Consider the following 21353-nt stretch of genomic DNA (forward strand, 5'->3'; position numbering starts at 1 on the left):
AGCGAAGAAAAGGATAAACAGTGTTTGAGAGAGAACAAAAAAAAAAAAAAAAAAAAAAGAGGGGGGGGGGGGGAACAGTGTTTGAGAGTGGCAACGGAGGAGATTAGCAAGAAAAAAGCAAAAAAATTAAAAAAAATTTAACATTAATAAATTAAATTAAAAAAAAATTAAAAAAAAACGAAAAACAATTATAGGTTAACTCGTTGAATTAGGTTAACCCGTTAAACCCGGGATCCGTGTCATAAATGTCTGGTAACTAAATTAAAAAAAAGTAAAAATTAACAAACTGAACTAAACAAAAAAAATTAATTAAAAAGAAAAAAAATTCGGGTTAACTCGTCAAACCATGTTAACCCGTTAAACCCAGGATTTGTGTCATGAAAGTCTGATAATTAAATAAAAAAAATTTAACATTAACAAACTAAATTAAACAAAAACAATTTATGAAAATAAAAAAACAAAAAAAAAATTGACGGTCAACCCATAATTAACTGGGTTCACCAGTGAAACCAGGTTAACCCGTGAAACTCGGGATATGTGTTATGAAAGTCTGATAACTAAATAGAAAAAAAATTAACATTAACAAACTAAACTAAATAAAAAAAATTAATTAAAAAGCAAAAAAAAAAAATTCTGGGTTAACTTGTCAAACTAGGTTAACCCGTTAAATCCGGAAAACGTGTCATGAAAGTCTGATAACTAAATAAAAAAATTAAACATTAATAAACTAAATTAAACAAAAAAAATTTGTTAAAAAAAAAAAACAAAGAAAGAAGAAAAAAATAATCCCGAAAGGCATAAAAAAACAGCTAAAAAAATTAAGACAACTTAAAAAAAAAAAACCCTAAAACATCAGTGTGAGATCAATGTTTTACTGTGGATTGCACTGTGCAGTCCACAGTAAAACACTAATTTCTTTTAGTATATATTACAATATCTAATTTGAGTTCTTATCATATCCAGGATCCAGGTTGATGGATCAATCAACAAGTTATTTTGCTAATATTAAAACAATATTGTTTTGGATATTAATCCTGGCTATGTTTAGTTTTGCCGAGTTAATATTTGAAACAGTTCAAAATGAAATACAATTCAATTCAGGTTCTAGGTGGATGATGATGAATCACCACCACCAAGTTGATCCACATACAGATCGGTCTTAATCAAGTTCTGGATCAATTCGGCATGATCCAATTTAGCTAGGAAGCCGAATGGACTTTTAATGGCCTAATTGCTCCTTGAACTTGAAATTCCAATTTATGCCATTCATTCACAGCAGCAAGTCTCGTAGTCATACGGTAAAGGTTGCGAATTGGATGGGTCATCCAATCTCTTTTTTTTTTTTTTTTGTATTTTGAACGTTAACTTCATTTTTTTTCATAATTAGGGAAATGAAGTTTATGGATTGGACAAGAGCAAATATTAATTTGAGTATTCTAAATTTCTAACCATGAAAGTCTCATTGTCCTTGCTTTGGGGGTCGGTTCGGCTCAATGTTGACAGTGCATCGCCATCACATCAAAAGCTTCGTTTACATTCAAAAGGCAACATTTCAAGACACGTAAACAGAGAGAGGATATTGACCACGGCATCCATGTTTTCCATACACATAAATATACGTAACAAATTAATTACAACGATATCTTGCTTACATTTTTAAGTTCTGAATTGACAGGACAATGTTCTAAGTTGCGTGTAAATAAGAATAAATCTTTAGGCATCTATATTGTCATACACATAAATATACCTAGCAAATCACCAAGATAACTCTCAAATATTTTGTAAATTTTAAATCGATAAAGAATAACGTTCTAAGTTGTGTATAAATATAAATGAATTTTAAATCGATAAATAACAATGTTCTAAGCTGCGTATAAATATGAATGAATTTTATAAATTGTATATAGAGGTTCCTAAGACATTCTATACCATTCAAATCATCGTTATAATTTACAGGCACTACTGATGACGGTGTTAGAAAGCATAAAAGTGTTCAGGTCAAACACGTCTGCCACCTCTATGATTGCTTTCCTGCCAGCTGCACAGATGACGTTCACACACATGTTGCCTATTCAATGAAAACTCCTCCATTTCTATAAGAAGCTGAAAATCTTGAGTCAGGTAAAGAAATCAAGGGGCTAAAGCAAGTTAGCAATGGCATCCATGTTGTCTAGATTAATTATCTTTCCTACACCACCTTCTATGATCGTTCCAGTCATGTCTGTGGTTAGTCTGGTAGCAATAGCAGGTCTTGGTGTTTCTGAAATCTTAGGAAAGCATTTACAGTACTCAAAATTCTGGAACTTGAATTCTGCAAAATCTTCAAGAAAGCAGATACAACTCTCCAGCAGAACTGGCATGCTTGTACTTTATGTGCCAGCTTTCCTTTCTGGTGTTGCTTCTTTTGTGCTCTATCCAAATCATGATCTCAGGTTGTTCCTGGTTAAAGCAACCCTTACCATACATTTCTTCAAGAGGGTCATTGAGGTAAGACATCTGTGATCATGAAACTCTTAAATAGTTTGCTTGGAACTTAGGTTGCTAACTGGTTTTGAACTTGTTCTATCATGTTATGCAGGTGCTGTGTGTTCACAAATATAGTACTAGTGGGGTGGTTCTTGATTCTGCAATTCTTATAAGTTCAAGTTATTTCTCAGCTACTTCAACCATGATATATGGTCAGTATCTAACACAAGGGTTTCCTGAGCCACAGCTGGACTTGAAGTATCCAGGGATTTTGCTGTTCATGTTGGGAACCTTCGGCAACTTCTACCACCACCAAGTTCTTGCCTCTTTGAGAACAAATGATGACAAAGAATACAAGATTCCAAAGGGTGGTTTATTTGACCTGGTGATCTGCCCTCACTATCTCTTTGAGGTGTTGGGGTTTATAGGGATATTTTTCATTTCTCAAACACTGTATTCCTTTTGCTTCACTTTAGGCACTATTGTTTACTTGATTGGAAGGAGTTACGCTACTAGGAGATGGTACCTTTCCAAGTTCGAAGATTTTCCCAAGGATGTCAAGGCTCTTATTCCTTTTGTATTTTGAACGTTAACTTCCTGTTTTTCATAAGGAAATGATTCATATCCTTTTTACTCTTAATCAACTTTCAATGTCCCAATATTTGAATGATTTGCTGGTGCTAATTATGAAATAACGTCTAAGACTTGCTCTCGTGAGTCTGTAAGAGATTGCCTTGCTAGAATTTTTAGGATATTGTTTAATTTAATTAACCAGCAAAACACAAGATTGCTTTACCAGTTTTTTTAATTATCGAACTTAGAAATGGATTTGTCAAAAGGGTCACGAAGGATGTCATTTGTGTGAGTTGTGTTCTATAAAAAAAATAATAATAATAAAAAAAACCCTAAAGGAAGCCATGCCACTTCTGCAAGTGTCAACCGTGATAATGCCCTTTGTGATGCCTCAAGATACTACTTGTTTCTTGCTCAATCTCATGTGCTAAGCTTCCAAATTAAATTTGGCATAAGGCCCATTTCTTCCTGTAGTCTTGAGATTTAACTGATCTTCAATAAAAGGTCATTAAATCATTCCATGTGGCTCCATGCCAAGCCAGACAGAATTCCATGTACCTTGTTAACCGCTTGTTTCCTTGGTCTACATTTCTAGACTTTTGGAAGTTTAATGCCAAAAAACCCTTACGTGTCCGCTTCTTCTTCACAAGCACAAGAAACTGCACGGTCTCCTGCTCAAGATCACATGGTTTTAAGGGCCTTTCTCTGTTTAAATGCAAGGCATCCATCCGTCTATCCACCCACCTCTTAGCTAAAGTTGCTAGATATTGCAGAGAAAACGGAAGTGAAGAAACATGTTGCCCATGTTGCCGAGACTTTTCTTTCCACCTCCTTTCTTTATCAAAGCAATGTCAGTGATTTGTGTCGTGTCATTAGGAAATGTTGGGCTCTCAGAGATTAGGGGAAAGCACATGCAATACTCCAAATTCTTGAATATTGGTGAAAAGAAGCCCATCAAAAAAAAGATTCAAGTCTCTAGTAGAACTGGCATGCTCATTGCTTACACACCAGCATTTCTTGCCGGCGCTGCTTCGTTCGGGCTCTTCCCAAATGAGGATCTCAGGTTTTTGTTGGTCAAATCCACTCTAACCTTCCATTTCTTCAAAAGAATACTTGAGGTAATTGATCTCCCCCAACCCTCTCTCTCTGTCTCTAGCAATTTGGCAGTCTAGTAAAGAAGATAAGCCATGAAGTAACCAGAAAATGTTTTTCTTCACCAGGTGCTATTCGTTCACAGATACAGTGGAGGGATGGAAGTTGAGTCTCTAATCCCTATCACTCTTAGTTATTTCACATCCTCTGTGTTTATCATCTATGCTCAACACCTAGCACAAGCACTCCCAGAGCCAGAAATTGATTTGAAGTATCCAGGGATTGCATTGTTTGTAGTAGGAATCAGTGGTAACTTCTACCACCATCGTCTCCTTTCCAAACTGAGAAGCAAGAATGACAAAGAATACAAGGTCCCCAAGGGAGGCTTATTTGACCTAGTGATTTGCCCTCACTATCTGTTTGAGATTCTTGGGTTTTTGGGGATCTCTCTCATAGCTCAAACATTGTATGCCTTTTCCTTCTTTGTTGGAACAACTCTTTACCTGATGGGAAGGAGTTATGTCACGAGGAGATGGTACCTTTCACAGTTCAAAGATTTTCCCAAGGATGTAAAGGCTCTCATCCCTTCTGCATTTTAAACCTGTACAGAGACGAAAAACAAATTTGATGACTTTCCCAAGGATATCAACACAATCATTCCTTGCTTTTTTTTGAATGTTTCGAACATAGAATTGGAGTCATCAACATGTTTCACTCTGGAATTATGGCTCTGTGCTCCGTATCAAAAGGGTCACAAACCATGACTGTAAACCTCCATCCGGGGTCTGGCATTAGGTTTTTGTAATAACTCGCAAGTTATTTAATGGACTCGATCGGTCATTTATTTATTTTTATTAAAAAAAACATTATGTTGATTATCAAGTTTTGCCAAATAAACTAAGTTATAAATTAATCCATCAATTAATCAATTTTTTTTTAAATTAATATTTTTTTGGTTTAAATTAAAATCTATATCTGGATAAAATTCTAAATTGTGGATTTTCATGGTAAAAAAACATATATTTTTTATAGTTTAAGATTTAATTAATTAATATTATAATTTTTCATTATCATTGTCTTGAAGAAGTGGGAAAAGTTAGCTTTTGCCTAATTAAAATCTTTTTTTTTGGTCAATTGAGATTTTTGTTTTCCCAATGAAGTTTTAGCCAACGAAGACCCTTTTTATTGCCCTGTACAGGTTTTCTTCTAATTCTGTTTATAACTTTATTATTATTATATATTATTGACAATTGATTTACTTGTTAATTATATAGATTTGTTTCCATATATTCCTCACTATATTTCTACTTATAACTTACAAAAGATTGCCTATATTCATTCCAATTAATTAATTATAAATTTATTATTTTTCTACCCAACAATGATTATATATGCTTTCATGTACAATATTCTAATATCATAGACTAGATACATTCCTTCCCTCTACATTTTTTTTTTTGCTAGAAATATATGCCCTATTAAGATTTTGTATTGTAAATATTTCTATGCAGAAGTGATTTACTTTCTTAGCTTAGAATTATATATTTACTGCCTTATCTTTCAGCATCACACTTGTATGCATTGCCTTTCAATAAAAAATATGAGCCTTCCCTAGTCTTGATCGTCGAATGTTTAGTGCCAGAGAGTCCTTGCTAAAGTGTTCGGTTCTTCTTCAACAGCATAGCAAACTAGGGCATTGCTCTGTTTAAAGCAAGCCCGTCCACCTTCCTCAAAATTGCAGAGAAAACTGAAGTGAATACAAATGGAGTCCATGTTGCTGAAACTCTTATTTCCATCTCCTTTCCTTATCAAAGCAATGTCTGCGGTTCCTGTTGCGACATTAGGATATGTTGGGCTATCAGAGGTAAGAGGAAAGCACATGCAATACTCCAAATTCTTGAATATTGGTGAAAAGAAGCCCATCGAGAAGACGATTCAAGTCTCTAGTAGAACTGGCATGCTTATTGCTTACACACCAGCATTTCTAGCCGGCGCTGCTTCGTTCGGGCTCTTCCCAAATGATGATCTCAGGTTTTTGTTGGTCAAATCCACTCTAACCTTCCATTTCTTCAAAAGAATACTTGAGGTAATTGATCTCCCTCCTCTCTCTCTCTGTCACTAGCAATTTGGCAGCCTATTGAAGAAGATAAGCCATGAAGTAACCAAGAAAATGTTTTTGTTCGCCAGGTGCTATTTGTTCACAGATACAGTGGAGGGATGGAAGTTGAGTCTGTGATTCCTATCACTCTTAGTTATTTCACATCCTCTGTGTTTGTCATCTATGCTCAACACCTAGCACAAGGACTCCCAGAGCCAGCTATTGATTTGATGTATCCAGGGCTTTTGTTGTTTCTAATAGGAATTAGCGGTAACTTCTACCACCACTGTCTCCTTTCCAAGCTGAGAAGCAAGGATGACAAAGAATACAAGGTCCCCAAGGGAGGCTTATTTGACCTCGTGATTTGCCCGCACTATCTGTTTGAGATTCTTGGGATCTTGGGGATCTCTCTCACAGCTCAAACATTGTATGCCTTTTCTTTCTTTGTTGGAACAACTCTTTACCTGTCAGGGAGGAGTTATTCCACTAGAAGATGGTACCTTTCACAGTTCAAAGATTTTCCCAAGGATGTAAAGGCTCTCATTCCTTTAGTATTTTGAACATGTAAAAGTTTAGAAGGAGAAGGGAGAAATTAGAGTGAAAAATAAGAAATCAAAATATATTTTATTTTCTGTACTGTATTTGGAATGATATTAAAAAATCAAAATGAAGTTTGAAGTTTATATATTTTTTTTTAAGATGAAAAGAATTGTGATTTAAAAAAATATTCTACAACCGTGATAGAGTGACTTTAGCGGTGGGAATAGTAGTACACTGACAATAAAAGAAATGAATTATATAATTGTATTTAATTTATTCTTATAAAAATGTTGTGTTTTCAATCTATTCTTCAATCAGATTTTCACTACTAAAATTATATTCGACCAAGTTTGGATTTTATACATCCAAAATACCTTCTAATAATCTTTTCAAGGAAATGTCAATTTTTTTTTCTTTCCAATAAATCTCAGTTTATTAAATCCTAATTGGATTCACGGTTCGACCTCTCTTACTCTATCTAGAGGTTTCATTTGCACTCTCATCAAGCCATTGCTTCTCATTCTCATCAATCCATTACATCTAACCAAACAATACCTAAGAGCAGAAACCGAGCTACAACATACGTTTATACAAGCGAGCAGTTATCCTGCAATCTTTTCCATCAACGTAGACCGGCACTAGATCTTGCCAGGAAAACATACCATGGTCTAATGGGCAGATTTGCTGTCTTTTATTCCATCTAGTCCCCCGTCAGCAAACATTGATACAGAGACGGAGACTTTATGACAAAAGAAAGGCATTCCAACACTAACAATGGGTAACTGCATGACAATCTCATGCTTGCTGTGCCTTGCACAGCAATATGGTGCGGGTGCAACCACCTGGCAACCTCAGAGTTTACCAGGACCCCAGTCCTTTAATTGGGGTAATAAACCTCCTGATTTAGCTCCCAAAAAATGCAAGTTCTGAATCAACCACCAAATGGGCGAGATAACCACACATAAACTGGCAGTGGGATTATATCAACACCATGAACGATTTTCCCAAAAAAGCATACAAGAATGCAATTCCATTTAAAATCCTTGTGAATTGACAATACCTGCACAGGTAAAACTAGAGTGTACAAATGGAAAAGGACTTTCAATCATTGCGTAAATGCAATTCCAGATTACTGGAATCATAAACAAAGAAAGCCAAATCCATTTTTATAGGCATTTCAGTTGGAACGTTTGGCACCAAGGTCCATAGTAAAATCAGAGAAAGTGGGGGGGGAAAGCACCAGCAACAAATTTGCTACAAGAAAACCATACATGGAAGATGGAACTCCCATATCCCAAAATCAGGACTTTTATGCTGAGATAACAGGTATCGAATTGAACACATCAAGAGATTATAAGTTGCAGAAAACTTAATTTTAACAAGACTTGCAGGTTTGAACTGAACTTAAGACATTCAAAGCATCCTTACATATGACTCATAAATCTGGAATCCCAGTCTTGATAATCAAACTGTAAGCAAAAACAATGAGCACTCGCTAGCTAGTACAGAACAAAACAGTCCTGATTGATTACCAACAAAACTAGGATGAGAATCTTGTACCAAAACAGTATGATGCCCATCAACGGAGTCTCCTAGCTTCTCTCTCAGACTCAAGCAAGGTAAGAATGTCACCTTCTCTAACTGGTCCCTTGACGTTCCTCATTATGAAACGGTTCTGGTCATCAATAAACTTGACTCTAACCTGAGTAACCTGTCCTCGAGATCCAGTCCTTCCCATAATTTTCACCACCACAGCATGCTTAATTTGACTATCCATTCTACACAAAAACAAAACACAAGACAAACTCAGTCTCATCCAGTCAAAGCTTACACGTGGCTTAAATAGCAATCACCAAATCTCCAATTCAAATTGCTAAAAAACAAAGAAAACCAACTTGAGAAAACTCATCAGAGAAAAACGAGGATCAGATAGAAAATGTTATCAACTTATAGTAACAACTGATACCAAACCCTAAGAAGCAAGAACTAACATGCAATACATAATGACAGAAGCCAATCAAATCATAAAAGAAGCTAAATTTGCAAAACATAGAATTATCAATTCCAATAACTAAAATAAACATAACACACTTGAGAAAAACTACATAAAGAAAACCCACTTGACAAAAAAACCAGAATCACATAATAAAATTCTAAACTTGAAGCACAAAACAGAAGAACAAGAACAACAAAGACCAAACTTTACACGCAAAGACTAACACACTCTACTTTAACAAACAAGTCAATGGAACCCGAAAATGGGTTTAATCAGAAACACAAAGTCCCTAACCCATTAGCCAAAGAAACTAAGAATCAGATCAAACTCTAAACATAAAAACGAAGAACCAAAACTACAAAGACCAAACTTTACAAGCTAAGCTAAACATGTACAGTATTAAAACAATAATCAAAGATATAAAAGAAGCTAAGGTTTACGATACCTGAAGGAGCTAAGGATGCAGAGAGAGAGCACGCGGCTGCTGCTGGGTTCTCTCACTCACAGCAACGAGAGAAACAAAAACCCTAGAGAGACGAAGATGTTATACGGGCGTGTCTTTATATATAGAGATGAGGGCATAATTGTCATTTAAATATCATTCAGCCCAAAGACCACACTGATCCCCCGATTCTCAATTAGATCTCCAAACAAAAATAATTCTCAACTGGGTCCTCCATCTATAAGACATTACTTAATCAACCCTCTTATTAATTTTTTTTCCTTTAAAATCATAAAAAACATACAAAGAGAAAATTTTAAGTATTTATAAAGTGATTCTCATATAATTTTAAAGTTGTATTTGGTTAATATTTTAGGTTAGAAAAAATAGAAATGTATTCAGTTGAAGAGATGAAAATAAAGATTTTTAATAACTATTTATTTGAGAAAATTTTATAATAAATTTATATTCTTTTGAAACAGAAGATATTGAAGAAAATGTTTTCTCGACTCTACTGTTCTAGTTTCTTCTATTTTTAAAGATCAATCAAATGCTATTTAAAAGAACTTAAAATGAAACTTTTATTATTATTATTATTGTAACCATAGTTGTTAAACAATTAATTTTAAGATACATTATGAAGAATTTGTTCTGTGAAGAGAGTTGTTGCTTGCTCGAAATTGATCTTCAGTACTTATCCAATTGTGGCAAGGGCTACGAGATTCTCTTCACAGGAAGGACCTGCTACCACAAGCTCATGTAGATAGAGGCAGCCAGATACAATCTCCTGGTGAGCACTTCTGTTTATCAGGCACCGATTCTTCCACTAACATTCTTTAGTCGAGACCCACTTTTTTTTTATTGTGCTGATTCTGTCTTCAGGTTTCCATTTTTGTCCGTAAGAATATTCAGTAGAACATTCATCCTTGGGCAGTACTTACAAATTTCTGTAAAAGCAAGCATTGTTCTGAGGCCTTCGAGTTTCCTTGTTTTGTAGATTTTGTTACCTGCATTTCTTTGCCTCCCCGTCATTTTTATTCCTGGCCTGTCTCTTGACTTGTCAGAAAAGTCTTTGCATATTGCTAATGACAGTAACTTGAGCTTTCTGTCAAGCTTAGATCCGAAAGGGTCAAAAGGTACGGCAGAATTCCTTACCAAAAGAAAACTCAGAGCAGAAATGTCTCTAACCTCAAGAAATCAACCTAGCTTGGTCTAATTGTCAAGATTTTGAGTACTGGGCAAACAAAGAACTTCAGCTTTATTTATTAAGCAGGTTATGCCTCATACATGATCATGGGATACTTGAAAATCTCATAAAACAGCAGAAACTAAATCAATCAAGAAAGAATAGTTTCCTTGTTAAGAAAGCCTAAAAGCCAGCCTCTAGCAATTAGCGAAAAGCAAAGAGAAGCTAACGCGAAAGAGGAATCGAAATGGCTAATAGGACACGCATTGGGGGATCTGCTACTATCCAGTATGAGGATTTTCAGCCCAAGTATGAATGGAAGGAGGAAGAGGGGGCAAGTGTTCTGCTTATTCATCTTCCTGGTGAGCTCTACCATTTATTTTTAGGCTTTATAACTCGTTCCGAACGATTGCTTGCGATTAACTTCACAATGTTCTAAATCTGTTAGAATTAGGATGTGTGGAAGTTTTGAAGATGATGTTAAAGAGACATCATTTTTTTATTATTATTATTACAATTTCTTTCCTGATTTTGTAGACTTTCTTAAGGAGCAGTTGAGTATCACTTACGTGTGTTCCTCCCGAGTCGTCCGAGTTACTGGAGAAAAACCACTTGCTTACAAACGATTCGATCAAACTTTTCCTGCTCCAGAAAATTGTGAGGTGAATAAAATTCAAGGCATGTTCCAGAATGGAATTCTTTTCATTACAATTCCTAAAGCAACCAACAGACAACCTCACTCTGAAGAAGAAGAAAAGGTGACCAAAGAGGCTTCTCTGCCTTCAAAAGACGCCTTAGCAGAGAAGCCTATGACTTCTCAAGTCTCTCAAAAACCTGCAATGGAGGAAAAGGCTCAGAAGGTTACGGAGAACACTGCAAGCTTTGCTAGCCCTCAAGAAGCCTTGAAAGATCAACAGTCTCAAAAGGGGAACCCACCAAAAGTTGCTTCAACAACTGATACCATGAAGCAGAAAGATGAAAGCAGAAAGATGCCAGCAGAACCAGTTAAGGAGAAGACTTTGTTTGAACAAGAGGAAAGCATAAAAAAAACAACAGAATCTCTGACAACTGAAAGTGATGAAGGCTGCAAGAAAAGGAAAGAATCACTGTTGACTAGTGAAAATGCTCCCCTTGAAAACTTGGAGAAAGACAAAGAAAAGAGTGCTAAATTTGCTGCTGCTGGTACCGAGGAGAAGTCGAAGCGGGATTTCAATATTGCAGGCAAAGTCAAGGACGTGAAGAATGTAGCAGCAACTGCTGCAAAGAAGACCATGAAAGGACTTGGCACCATGGAGATAAGTGAAGAAAGGCAATCAATGGTGTATATGGGTGTGGCAGTCCTAGCGGTTGTAGCACTTGGAGCTTTCATAGCTTACAGCTATCGATCACCTGGAACTTCCAAAGACTAATTCTTACAATTTCATGCACTAAGTTGTATACGTATGTGTATTTTACTACTTTAATAATACTCTGACCTCAAATAATTATATAAATCATTACCTCCACTAATTTTTTGTTTGCTCTTTCAAACTCTTAATCATTGTTAGAGAATAATACAAATCATATCCTGGAATCTCACCTAACAGCTTAAGCTTTTGAGTTGAGATGGTTCTTTAATATGATATCAGAGCCTTGATGACCAAGTGATTTCGAGTTCGAATCTCACCATCCTCATTTATTTGATAAAAAATTAAGCACAAGGTAATGTGAGTGTGTGCAAGTTTCAAGCTCAAAGGATTTTTACTTGAGGGAGTGTGTTAGAGAATAATATAAATCATATCCTGAAATCTCATCTAACAGCTTAAATTTTTGAGTTGGAATGGTTCTTTAACTATCATAAACCGAGAATGTTTTTACCCTGCCAAGGCAGATAGGACATCCACAATTATATGAACAATGTACAGTGTAATCACAGCGGCCCAAGGAGAGAATCCCTCGTTTGTTTGTGAAGTACAATAAAAACATAGCCTAGTCATGCATGACGAAAAGGTTAAAGTTCATTTGAAGGAGACCAACAAAGAAAATTTTTGAAAAATATTCAAAAATAAATAACATCATTTTATATAAAATTTTTGAAAAATATTCATTAAAATCAACCTAGGTAAATCTTACTAGGGCTTGACTGGATTATCCGAGTCAAGGATTAGCATGCTAGTTACCGTATCAAATTTCAAAATGATGCGAAGCTCATAACTTATAGACAGGATGAGGGTGGATTATCTGAGTTTAGAATAGAGTTTCTTTATGGGCCTATATTTTTTTCATAAGCCTAGTCCAACTGAATACCCTCCAAGGATAAATCCTTAAATTTCTATAATTCAAGTGCATGTAATAGTTATATAAATGCAGTAAAAACATGTTAATAAAGAAAAAAAATGATTTGACAAATTTATTCTTGAAATTTCAGGTAATTATTGTTTTTCTTGTATTTCTTAAAAAAAATATATTCATTGTCAATGTTCAAGTTGAGGCAACCTTTGAAGAAAAAAAAATTAATTCAATACCATTGAATCACTTATTTCACACAAGAAATTCAATTTCATTAATGATTTTTTTTAATTATTTTTCATAATAATATTCTATCAAAATTAATTTGACACAAATGATTTTATTTGTTCCCAGCACTTGCTATTATTACCCTTTGGTTTCGAGGCCAAAATATTGAAACACACAATAAGCACACATAACTATTAAATGAATTTTGTAAATTGGAGTTCATGATTGGTACAATTATGGTGATAATATTGAGTAAAGGGCAACAGATTGAGGATGCAATTGCTTAATCTTGAACTTCTGACACTTAATTGAAATTTGCGTATAGTTGGGGGATTTATTTGTTGTTATGAAAATACGATTACTTTCAAATGGGGAAGGTGCCTAGCTATCCCTTCTTCTTCTTTTTATTGAAATATTTTTATAATTCATGGAAAACCTTGTATATGTTCAAAAACTTTATGGAAAGCCTACAGGCCAAGGAGAGAATCCGTGTCCTAATTCCTTTTGTATATAGGAAGTAGAGGGACCAAAGTTAGAATAGACTCCACGTCAAGAAAACCCAAAACCTATTTATATGTGTATATATATATATATATATATATATAGATAGATAGATCAACTGTGACAACAGATATATTCATTGATAGAGAACAGTTGTGCTACGAGTAGATGAATTAGTTGGTAAATTGTTATGGCCGTACGTCAACCCCCTCGATCGCGATCCCTTTTCGTACCGAAAACGGAAAGGATAGAGGAAGATGAAGCTCTTATATTGCGTGTTCATCTAGCTGGTAGGTTAAGAATATTTCTTGTTTTGTATTAAACCAGATTTTCCTATGGTATACAATTTGATTTTTGATCATGAACATTTCTCATTTAAACTGTGGAGTTATTATTATTATTTTTTTACAATATTTTGTAAGCTTATTTTTTGGTAACCTATGCACTATGCAGGTTTCTCTGAGAAGGACATAGATTGTAGGATAATTGCACCATCACATTATATCAGAGTATGTAGTTATCCTGCACTGAAAAACTGGCACTTCAATACACTTTTTGAGAGCATTCCAGAGAAATTCAACCTCTATGAAGCAAAAACCAAGTTTGATGATGGAATTTTCACCATCAAAGTTCCAAAAGTAGTTTCTGCAGAAATGAGTGGTGCTAGGGCATTAGAGGCCACGGCAAGACAAGAGGCTCCTAGCACGCAAGAAAGTGATGCAAGCAAGTCAGGGTCTCAAAAAAGTGAAGATGTTGCTGCAAATCAACAAGCTCGGACAACCAATGTAGATAAAGAAATTACAGAAGCCAAAGATGTTGAACGTGTAATATTTAAGGGTCAAGATCAAATCCTTTCCGAAGCTAATTTTCCATTATTGTTTACCAGAAAGAAGGAAATAGATGATCAAAGCACTGTAGGGCAAGTTGGTGATCGGAATGCCATTGAAAAGGATAAGGAGAAGAGTGCTGAAAGCGTTGATCAAGAGAAAGAAGGGGAAGGAAAGGATATGGAGAGGAGAGCTGAGAGCGTTGATCAAGAAAAGGAAGGGGAAGCAAAGGATACGGAGAATGCAACTTCTTCTTCCAGCAAGTCTGCGAACGACAATGTAACAACGGTTGTGACCGAAAGGCGATATATAGTAGAGAAATACACCATCATCTCATTGATAATGGCAATTGGAGCTTATGTATTCTATAACATCCATGGCCAATCTAGAAAGAAATAACCTGTAAAATGAATATGAATATGTCTGCACATCAGCAATAAATATTGGATCAATCCAACAAGAATAACACTAACTACTTAGTTTGATTCAGTACTAACCTTTATATATCTGCACTATTCTTGTACATAAGTATGCAACATGACTTGCTTGGTACTGGCCGCCGCACCTATGAGGCAGTTAAATTTACACTGTATTTGAAGCAGGTCTCATCTGTAGTTTTATATACTTCCACTTCTTAACGGCTGAGATAAACTATGGCTACAATTTTCTTATCCAAGAAGAAACAATGAGCTAGACTGCTAGACACCATGCTTCAATTGGTCTTGGGACCATGTTTTAACTTCTCAAAGTCTTACACCATTCTTAATATATTTGTATTTTTAACCAAACATGTTTTTATCTTTTTTTTATATTTATACCTTCTATTTTACGACACTAATGAATTCCCAACAAAAACAAGAATAGCTATGAAATAATGGTGGCTGTTCCGTATCCCTTAAATATATACATTAGCCTTGTACATGTAATAGTACGAGACAGTCTAGAATAAATTATAGCTAGCTAGCTAGAATTCTCTTGTATGTTAATATGCTTAGTCTCTCCGATCAGCTAAAAGAAGTTTGTAAGCCTCACAAAAAGCATGACTGGCTCTTACTCTACCATGCCATGGAAAGACAGACAGACCAAAGAAAGAATCCCTCCTTTTTTTATATGTACGTAGTAAGTTATACCTCGTAAAGTCCAAGAGGCTATATTAAAAGCCATTAAAATAAGCAAAGCAAACAAGAAAGAATATTCTGACTACCTATAAAACCAGAAACCGAACCTGCAATCTTAAACATTGTCACATAGGTGTGTGTGTGTGTCTATATATATATATATTGAATCATTATAGCTGAAATAGAGAAAACCTTTCTGTGTTTCGAAAACAAAGAAAAACCCTAAGATACATACAAGTGTAGAAATGGCCACGACTGATCGACGAGATGGATATACTAGTTATACTGCATACCCCATGTCTAAGCCTTTGGAGTGCTACAACTACCTACAGCCAGCCTCAGAATGGAAGGAGGAAGATGGAGCTCTAGTTTTACTTGTTCGGATTCCTAGTAGGTTCCGGTTGTCTGGTTCATGTGTATTTTTTTTGGACTCAATTCTGTGATTATATAATCATATTCCTAAGTTTTATGGACTTGATCACTTAGTTAAAAAAGGTACCTATTTTTCAGATTTCTGTTCACTTTTTTCTTGGAAAAAGATTCAATGGAGATTAATTATGCAGGTGTCCGTCATGAGCAATTAATTAGGGGTCAAGATAGAATCCACAAATGAAATCAAAGTGTCTGGAGAATACACCCCAGCAGGAGATAACAGAACCGTTCGGTTCAATGCTGTGTATGGCTCCATTCCTGATAACTTTAGCTCAAGTGAACTGACAGTTGATCTAACTTTAAGAATCAGAATTCCAAAAATCATCACTGCTGCACAGATCGGTCCTACAGAGTCGCAGGCCACGACAAGCCAAGAGGTTGCTAGCCTTCAAGAAACTAGAGACGAGCAGAAGGGTCAAAATAATGGAGAGACTGCAAAATCTGCTGATGACAGAGAAACTACTGCAGGGCTAGGTAGCGGTAGTGTTCAACCAGAGGCCAACAAGAATGAACAACATCCGAAAGAAAAGATGTGGCTACAGCCAGAACCTGTGTCGGAGGATGTTAAGTGGGAATTGAAGGAAGAAGAAAGCTCATTTTTTCTACTTATTCATCTTCTTGGTGAGTTAGACAGTTTATTTTAGGTTTTATTATAGCTGAAGCTTAGGTTAGTTAAACAGGATCCCTTTTTTTTTTTTTTTTTTGCAGATTTCCAGGTGGACCAAGTGAAGATTATTCCCTTGTCTTCATCCCATGCCATTCAAGTTCATGCAGAGCGATCGCTTGTTAGTAATAGAAGGAGAAGGTTCAATCGAGATTTTCCTGCTCCAGAAAATTGTGTTGTGAATAAAATGCAGGCTAGGTTCCAGGCTGGAGTTTTCATCATTGAAGTTCCAAAAGCAACCACCAGACAACCTTGCCCTGAAGCTACCGAGACAAGGCTCCAATCCCTCCAAACTTAGCTGCCTCTTCAAGCGTTGGTGGAGAAAAAGGTAAGCCAGATTCACAGGAGGGTGTAGAAGAAGCTGCAAGCAGGGAGCCTCCAAGGGTCCGGAGCGTCATAATAGAGAAAAAGCTAAACCACCGAATGAAGTTGGACCCTTGAAGTAATCGATGAGGAATCAGAAGTGAGATTCTGAAGCTCCAAGCCCTCTAAAAGACACGAGCAAACCAATAGCTCAAAAGGGTGAAGACGAAGCTCTTTGATTCAAAAAGCTACTTCTTCATTGGAAATACATAATAAGGAATATATATTATCCTAATAAAGCAAGGGATGTCAAGAAATTATCGCTGTTAAGATAAAAAATAATAATAATCTTTATTCACGTGTTTTCATGTGATCATGCCTTGCTCCTTTAGAATGGATCATGGCTGCAGATGTGATAGTTGTGGATTTATATATCTACTTCTAATAATAAATTGTTTAAAAGAAACAAAGTTTAAAAGCTCGCTTCTTTTAATAACGGTTTTCTGACCAGGTCTTAACCCCGATCGCCGGTCCGGATTTTATAACTAAACATGTATAATATAACAGTACAAAACAGTTGATATTTTTCTTTTTTGCTAAATCATATAAAAACCAGTTTCATATCCATGACAGAAGCTCTAGTTACGTCTCCCTCTCAGCTTATGCCTTCTGCTTCTGACAACAATGAACTTTCCCTTAATCCAATAATGACATATGGTCCCTGTTGCAGCGATAATTAATGATCGTGATATGTTGTTCAGTGTTAGAATTTTGTTGGAGGTATTTAGAATATCGGCGTAACCCAGTTCATCCACATGATGTTAAGAGTGGACGAGTATATATCTGGAAGACAAAAACCCGCTACCTTTCCATGTTGCAATGATGTTCGGTTCAAATCGATGAAAGTTGGGTCAATTTTAGCAGTGGATGATTTTGAAAAGCGGGTGGACTGCTGCGTTCTTTCCTCGTGCAAACATCTTAAAGCAATGTCTAGACAAAAATCAGAGCTGCCCTTTGACATAGACGAAAGCAAAAATAATGATAAATTGAAGCTGAATAGTGTTTTCACTCAAAAAAGAAAACACAACAGAAAATCCAAAATTATAAACGGAAGAAGTAAAGCAAACCGAAAGAAAAAGCAATGGAGATCATGAATGGAAGCAGAGTAATGCCATCAAAGGCATTCATGTCTGAACAACTGATACTCAAAACAGCAAGCATTTCTTAAGCAGCAGGTAGCATATAAAAATTAGGAATCTGGAAAAAAAGATAAACAGATATACCACAATTATAGTAGAGATTGAAGGCTCGCAAAACATAATTGATAGTGATCATGACATCCAAAAAAAGGAATTGAAGGCAAATACGATAAGATGATACAAATCTGCTAGAACTATATATAATTGCACTACATGATCTGATGGGAATTCCTTACAGTTTACATAAAAGATTCGTGTTGATTGACCAAGGAAAAGACGAGCACCCAACGAATGATAAATCGAACACGACAGATATAAAGAAAAACTTCAAGCAATACTGGGAGTCGACAAAGTGGACAGGTCTGGTTCTGAACAAGCCATTCTTTAAGGCAACCTGAATGGAAAACATGCTTGCACAAAGACATGGCCTGGCAATCCTCTCCCTCCTGGAAATCCTCCAGGCATATCACGCACCCATTATTTCTTGATGTCACTATCCTTTCATCATCGCTTTGAACACGAGTTAGATGCAATATCAGTAATGAAATTGTAGCAAGTTGTCGTCTTCTAGCTTCCTCTACTCTTTCAAGGTCATGAGGATGTTGATCTTCAAACTGTGGACTTTGAGTTACTTCTCCTCTCTCAAGATCACGAAGATGTTGATCTTTTTCACGATACCAATGCACACAAATTGGTATAACTGCAAGACTAAAGACAACCGCTACAAACACAATAAGGATGGACACGGAAAGAACGAGATCTAGCATGGATATGGAGTATGAAACTGATTTTTTCTATAGTGCTATATATATAGAGAGAGAGGGTTAGGGTTACTATCCACGGAAAGTCTTCTTTTTTCCTCCTAATACCAGGAAACTACGTTGTCTGTTCTATGCATGTATATTTTCTGAATCTTTCTCCTTAACGGCTTAGGAAACAATCCATGCAATTAGGAAACTTCACTTTAGCGGCCTAAGTTTATAATGATTTTCAATTTCATCCTGAAATTAATCATTCTCTATCTTACAATATTATCCTGACATGCAATTAATGTTAATGTTAGTCAACGGCTCTCTTTAATTCATACAGATTACTACAAGAATCAGTCTTGGAATAATCTTCAAAAGTTTTCAATGATTGATTAATTATTGCATAAATGAAGATTAGTTTGAATTATTGATTATTTTTTTGGGAATAATTACAAAAAAGCTATTGTGTATTACAAAATAAATCAAGGGATTCCATACCTTTTTGTCATAGCTCTAAGCAATGACAACCTTAGGAGCCTCTAAGGTGCGTATACACTTGAACAAAAATCAAAAGAAAAATTGAAAATAAAATAAAATGATAATACATTGTTAAAGGTCTCATACCGTAGTTTTTAAAATGTATATACAGTTAAACCACCTCTGTAAATTAATATATTTGGGACCATAATTTTTTTTAATTAATCGAGATACTATTTAAACTTGAACTTTAATTCGGAACTAATAAAAAAATTATTTAATCAAGATTATTAACTTAAGATTATACTGTACACTGCTGCACGGACTGGTCCTACAGAGTCGCAGACCACGACAAGCCAAGAGGCTGCTAGCCTTCAAGAAACTAGCTAGAGACGAGCGAAAGTGTCAAAAGAATGAAGAGACTGCAAACATTGCTGATGACAAAGAAACTACCGAAGGGTTAGGTAATGGTAGTGTTCAACCAGAGGCCAACAAGAATGAATGAAGAACATCTAAAAGAAAAGACCTGGCTACAGCCAGAACCTGTATCGGATGGTGTTAATTAAGTGGGCATTGAACGAAGAAGAAAGCGCTTTATTATAGTTGAAGCTTAGGTTAAGAAAACAGAATCCCTTTTTTATTTTGCAGACTTCCAGGAGGACCAAGTGAAGATTATTCCTTTGCCTTCCTCCCAGGCCATTCGAGTTCTTGCAGAACGACCACATGCTAGTAATAGAAGGAGTTGGTTCAGTCAAGATTTTCCTGTTCCGGAAAATTGTAATGTGAATAAAACACAGGTTAGGTTCCAGTTTCCAGTTTCCAGGCTGGAGTTTTCATCATTGAAGTTCTAAAAGCAACCACCAGACAACCTTGTCCTGAAGAAGAAACCACAGCTACCGACGAGGCTCCAATCCGTCCAAACTTAAGCGTTGGTGAGGAAGGAGGTCAGGAAAAGAGTACGACTTCTCAATTCTCAGAAAAAGCAACAACTCAGCCAAATCCACGAGAGGGTATAGAAGAACCTGCAAGCATCAAAATAGAGAAGAAGCCACTCTACCGAAAGATACTTCGACCGCACAAAAAAGAAGAAGAAGAAGTTATCAATGAAGAATCAGAAGTGGAAGATTCCGAAGCTCTAAGCCCTCTAAAAGACAAAAGCAAACCAATAGCTCAAAAGGGCGAAGATGAAGCTCCTTGATTCAAAAGCTAATTCTTCATTGGAAATGCCTAATAATGAATATATATTAGGGGTAAAAGAAGCAGGCGATTGATTGCGGTGCATGCTATAATATTCTACAATAACACTAGCCAATTTAGAAAGTACAATAATTAGATTGAAGAGGTCCATATATACACACATGCATTTGGACTGATCAATCAATAAGAAACAAGATAATAAAAAAAATCTTTATTTACATGTTTTCATGTGACCATGCCCTGCTCTTTTGAATTAGATCATGGCTGCAGATATGGTAGCTGTGGATTTATTTACTTTTTAACACTAAATTGTTTAAAAGAAACCAAGTTTAAAAGCTCCCTTCATTCTCTCAAGAAAAACATCTTTCAGATGTGAAGATTAAGTTTAAATGCTTAGAATTTGAAACTACAATTCAATTATTCAACAAACTTGGAAAGATTTTGATGGGATTTTTATGCTTCTGCAGGCTAATTACAGCAATCTTGAATTTACTTGAGTGAATTTTTTTTCTTCAGAGTTCAATGGAAAGACTAAATGTCAAAGAAACAAAAGAAACCTTCCTTCGTTTGTGAAGAAGGCTATGCCTTATAATGGCCAAGGGATAGTTAAACCAATTCACAAAAGCAAAAGCAACCAAATGGTCTTGCTGTTAAGAAAACTCAGAACCAACTTGCAATACATAAATACAAACAGGAACATATTAACCAAATACAGATTAATGGCAAAATTTCCTCCGTCTTCAAGAGGTGGATACAGTGGTTAATTATTGGTTTAGTGGATACAATCCTTTCCATGGCCGCCAGCCTATACGCAGCATCACCTCTCAAAATCTTCAATCCAATTTTCAGCCTAAAACAGAATGGAAGGAAGAAGATGCAGCTCTAGTTTTACTTATACATCTTCTTGGTAACCTTCCGATTATCTAGGCTAATCCCCTTTTTTGCTTTCAAATTCAGCTTTATATTTTCATGCAGGCTTCGTTCAAGCATATAATGC

General features: G+C 35.7%; 6 protein-coding genes across 6 annotated transcripts; 5 read left to right on the forward strand and 1 right to left on the reverse strand.

Annotated features, from left to right (window-relative positions):
- The first annotated feature begins 2053 nt into the window (after positions 1-2053).
- Positions 2054-3106, forward strand: LOC7491592 (steroid 5-alpha-reductase DET2). The gene is made up of 2 exons (XM_002316433.4): positions 2054-2487; positions 2579-3106. The coding sequence occupies exons 1-2, from the start codon at positions 2155-2157 to the stop codon at positions 3050-3052; spliced, it is 807 nt and encodes a 268-aa protein (XP_002316469.1). The 5' UTR covers positions 2054-2154; the 3' UTR covers positions 3053-3106.
- A 138-nt stretch (positions 3107-3244) lies between these two features.
- Positions 3245-4800, forward strand: LOC7469508 (steroid 5-alpha-reductase DET2-like). The gene is made up of 2 exons (XM_002316432.4): positions 3245-4157; positions 4260-4800. Exons 1-2 carry the CDS (start codon positions 3834-3836, stop codon positions 4728-4730), a joined length of 795 nt encoding a protein of 264 aa, XP_002316468.2. The 5' UTR covers positions 3245-3833; the 3' UTR covers positions 4731-4800.
- A 146-nt stretch (positions 4801-4946) lies between these two features.
- Positions 4947-6866, forward strand: LOC18102790 (steroid 5-alpha-reductase DET2). The gene is made up of 2 exons (XM_006378773.3): positions 4947-6217; positions 6319-6866. The coding sequence occupies exons 1-2, from the start codon at positions 5894-5896 to the stop codon at positions 6787-6789; spliced, it is 795 nt and encodes a 264-aa protein (XP_006378835.1). The 5' UTR covers positions 4947-5893; the 3' UTR covers positions 6790-6866.
- Positions 6867-8118: 1252 nt separating this feature from the next.
- On the reverse strand, positions 8119-9338 carry LOC7491591 (40S ribosomal protein S28-2). The gene is made up of 2 exons (XM_002315373.4): positions 9211-9338; positions 8119-8547 (listed from the first exon to the last, which is right to left on the reverse strand). The coding sequence occupies exon 2, from the start codon at positions 8544-8546 to the stop codon at positions 8349-8351; it is 198 nt and encodes a 65-aa protein (XP_002315409.1). The 5' UTR covers position 8547; positions 9211-9338; the 3' UTR covers positions 8119-8348.
- Positions 9339-10329: 991 nt separating this feature from the next.
- LOC7491590 (inactive protein RESTRICTED TEV MOVEMENT 2) lies at positions 10330-11886 on the forward strand. Its single transcript, XM_002316431.4, has 2 exons — positions 10330-10755; positions 10931-11886. Exons 1-2 carry the CDS (start codon positions 10641-10643, stop codon positions 11800-11802), a joined length of 987 nt encoding a protein of 328 aa, XP_002316467.1. The 5' UTR covers positions 10330-10640; the 3' UTR covers positions 11803-11886.
- A 1617-nt stretch (positions 11887-13503) lies between these two features.
- LOC7491589 (uncharacterized) lies at positions 13504-14709 on the forward strand. Its single transcript, XM_002316430.3, has 2 exons — positions 13504-13680; positions 13844-14709. Exons 1-2 carry the CDS (start codon positions 13581-13583, stop codon positions 14614-14616), a joined length of 873 nt encoding a protein of 290 aa, XP_002316466.1. The 5' UTR covers positions 13504-13580; the 3' UTR covers positions 14617-14709.
- The last annotated feature ends 6644 nt before the right edge of the window (positions 14710-21353 follow it).

This window comes from Populus trichocarpa, chromosome 10, assembly GCF_000002775.5.
Source record: "Populus trichocarpa isolate Nisqually-1 chromosome 10, P.trichocarpa_v4.1, whole genome shotgun sequence".
NCBI lineage: Eukaryota > Viridiplantae > Streptophyta > Magnoliopsida > Malpighiales > Salicaceae > Populus > Populus trichocarpa.